The following is a 1746-nucleotide window of genomic DNA, read 5'->3' as shown; positions in this document are numbered from 1 at the left end:
TGAACACTACGAGCTCAAAGTGTCGGTGCAGAATGAGGCCCCGTTGCAGGCGGCTGCCCCCAGGGCCGAGCGGGGCCAGGCCAAGGTCCGCGTGCATGTGCAGGACACCAACGAGCCCCCCGTGTTCCAGGAGAACCCACTTCGGACCAGCCTAGCAGAGGGGGCACCCCCAGGCACTCTGGTGGCCATCTTCTCTGCCTGGGACCCTGACACAGAGCAGCTGCAGAGGCTCAGGTGGGGCTCCCGAGGCACTGGGGGAGGCAGAGGAGGCTAGCGGCCCCATTCCTGCTTCGGGTGCCCCTGATCCCTGGGCTCTGAGGGTCAGAGGGTGTATGGGGCCATTTGCTGGTGTGGGTTCCTGAAGGTCTGGAGGGTCTCAAGTCCCAAGCATCCCCGTGTGTGCATGTTGGGGTGAACTCACCCCCTAGGGCAGGCCTGGCTCCAGCCTGTGCATGCCATCGTGTGTCCCTGCCAGCCGTGTCCATCCCCGGAGGCCCCTGCACCCAAGAGACTGGCCATTCACATCTCATTTCACCCCAAGCCTGGCCCTGTGAATCCCTGTCTGTCTGTGGTGCCCAGGAAGGGCGAATACCGACTGGGGCTTAACTAGGTTGCCACACCCTGTCTCAGGGCCCTGGACAGCTTGCCTGCCCTCCCTGAGCCTCAGTTTCCTCACCTCACAGGAGGTGCCGGTGACTGCAGCTCCCATCATATTCACATGGGTTGTGTGTACATGTGTATGTGCATACGTGTGTGCACATGTGTGGTACATACGTGTGGTGTATAGGTGTGGGGGGAGGGTTGTGCAAAGTGTGAGGGAGTGTCTATGGGTATATATGTGCATGTGTGTGCGCTGTGCATATGCATGTATGTGTATGTGGTATATACATGTGTGTGCGTGCATGTGCATGTCAGAGTGTGTGTGTACACGTGTAGTGTGTGCGTGCATGTGGTAGGTGTGTGTGTGCCTGTGTGTGTGTGCAGTGCATGTCATGCACCCATACCTGACCACACCTGTGGGGCCCTGGGGTAAACTCAGATCCCACTCTTCCCCTCCCCTGCATCAGCTACTCCAAGGACTATGACCCGGAAGACTGGTTGCAAGTGGACGCAGCCACGGGCCGGATCCAGACCCAGCGGGTGCTCAGCCCGGCGTCCCCCTTCCTCAAGGGCGGCTGGTACAGAGCCATTGTCCTGGCCCAGGATGATGGTGAGAGGCGCGGCTGGCTTGGGGCTCCCTGACCCGGCCTTGTCCCGGCTGAGCACCCCTGCCGGTGTCCAAGGGCTCTGCCCATTGCCGCCCGGGGGCTCAGAGCTGCACCCCTCTGAGCCGACTGGTGGGGCGGGCTGGGGTGTTGGGGCGGGGTCACCGAGCCACGGCCCCCTCGCCTGCAGCCTCCCAGCCCCGCACAGCCACCGGCACCCTGTCCATTGAGATCCTGGAGGTGAATGACCACGCACCCGTACTGGCCCTGCCGCTGCCGGGCAGCCTGTGCAGCGAACCGCACCAGGGCTCCGGCCTCCTCCTGGGCGCCACGGATGAGGACCTGCCTCCCCACGGGGCCCCCTTCCACTTCCAGCTGAGCCCCAGGCTCCCAGAGCTCGGCCGGAACTGGAGCCTCAGCCAGGTCAATGGTGCGCTCCCCCCACCGCCGCGCTCCCCGGATCCCACACTCCGGCCTAGGACCAGGGGCAGGAGGCCGAGGGGCGTGCAACCCCGTGGTCCTGCAACAGGGTCCCCCCCCC

General features: G+C 64.1%; 1 protein-coding gene across 1 annotated transcript in view; it reads left to right on the top strand.

The window, feature by feature from the left end:
* CDH15 (cadherin 15, type 1, M-cadherin (myotubule)) overlaps positions 1–1746 on the top strand; it is a 22349-nt gene that overhangs the window by 18101 nt on the left and 2502 nt on the right. Inside the window, exons 8-10 of the mRNA XM_011928074.1 lie at positions 1–234; positions 1068–1210; positions 1396–1709. The exon at positions 1–234 is cut by the window's left edge and continues 20 nt beyond it. Of these exons, the coding sequence (XP_011783464.1) occupies positions 1–234; positions 1068–1210; positions 1396–1709 (691 nt within the window). The remainder of the gene's footprint in view (positions 235–1067; positions 1211–1395; positions 1710–1746) is intronic.

The sequence above is a fragment of the Colobus angolensis genome, unplaced genomic scaffold (genome assembly GCF_000951035.1).
Source record: "Colobus angolensis palliatus isolate OR3802 unplaced genomic scaffold, Cang.pa_1.0 Scaffold76, whole genome shotgun sequence".
Taxonomy (NCBI): Eukaryota; Metazoa; Chordata; class Mammalia; order Primates; family Cercopithecidae; genus Colobus; species Colobus angolensis.
This window is presented reverse-complemented; position numbering and strand designations above follow the sequence as displayed.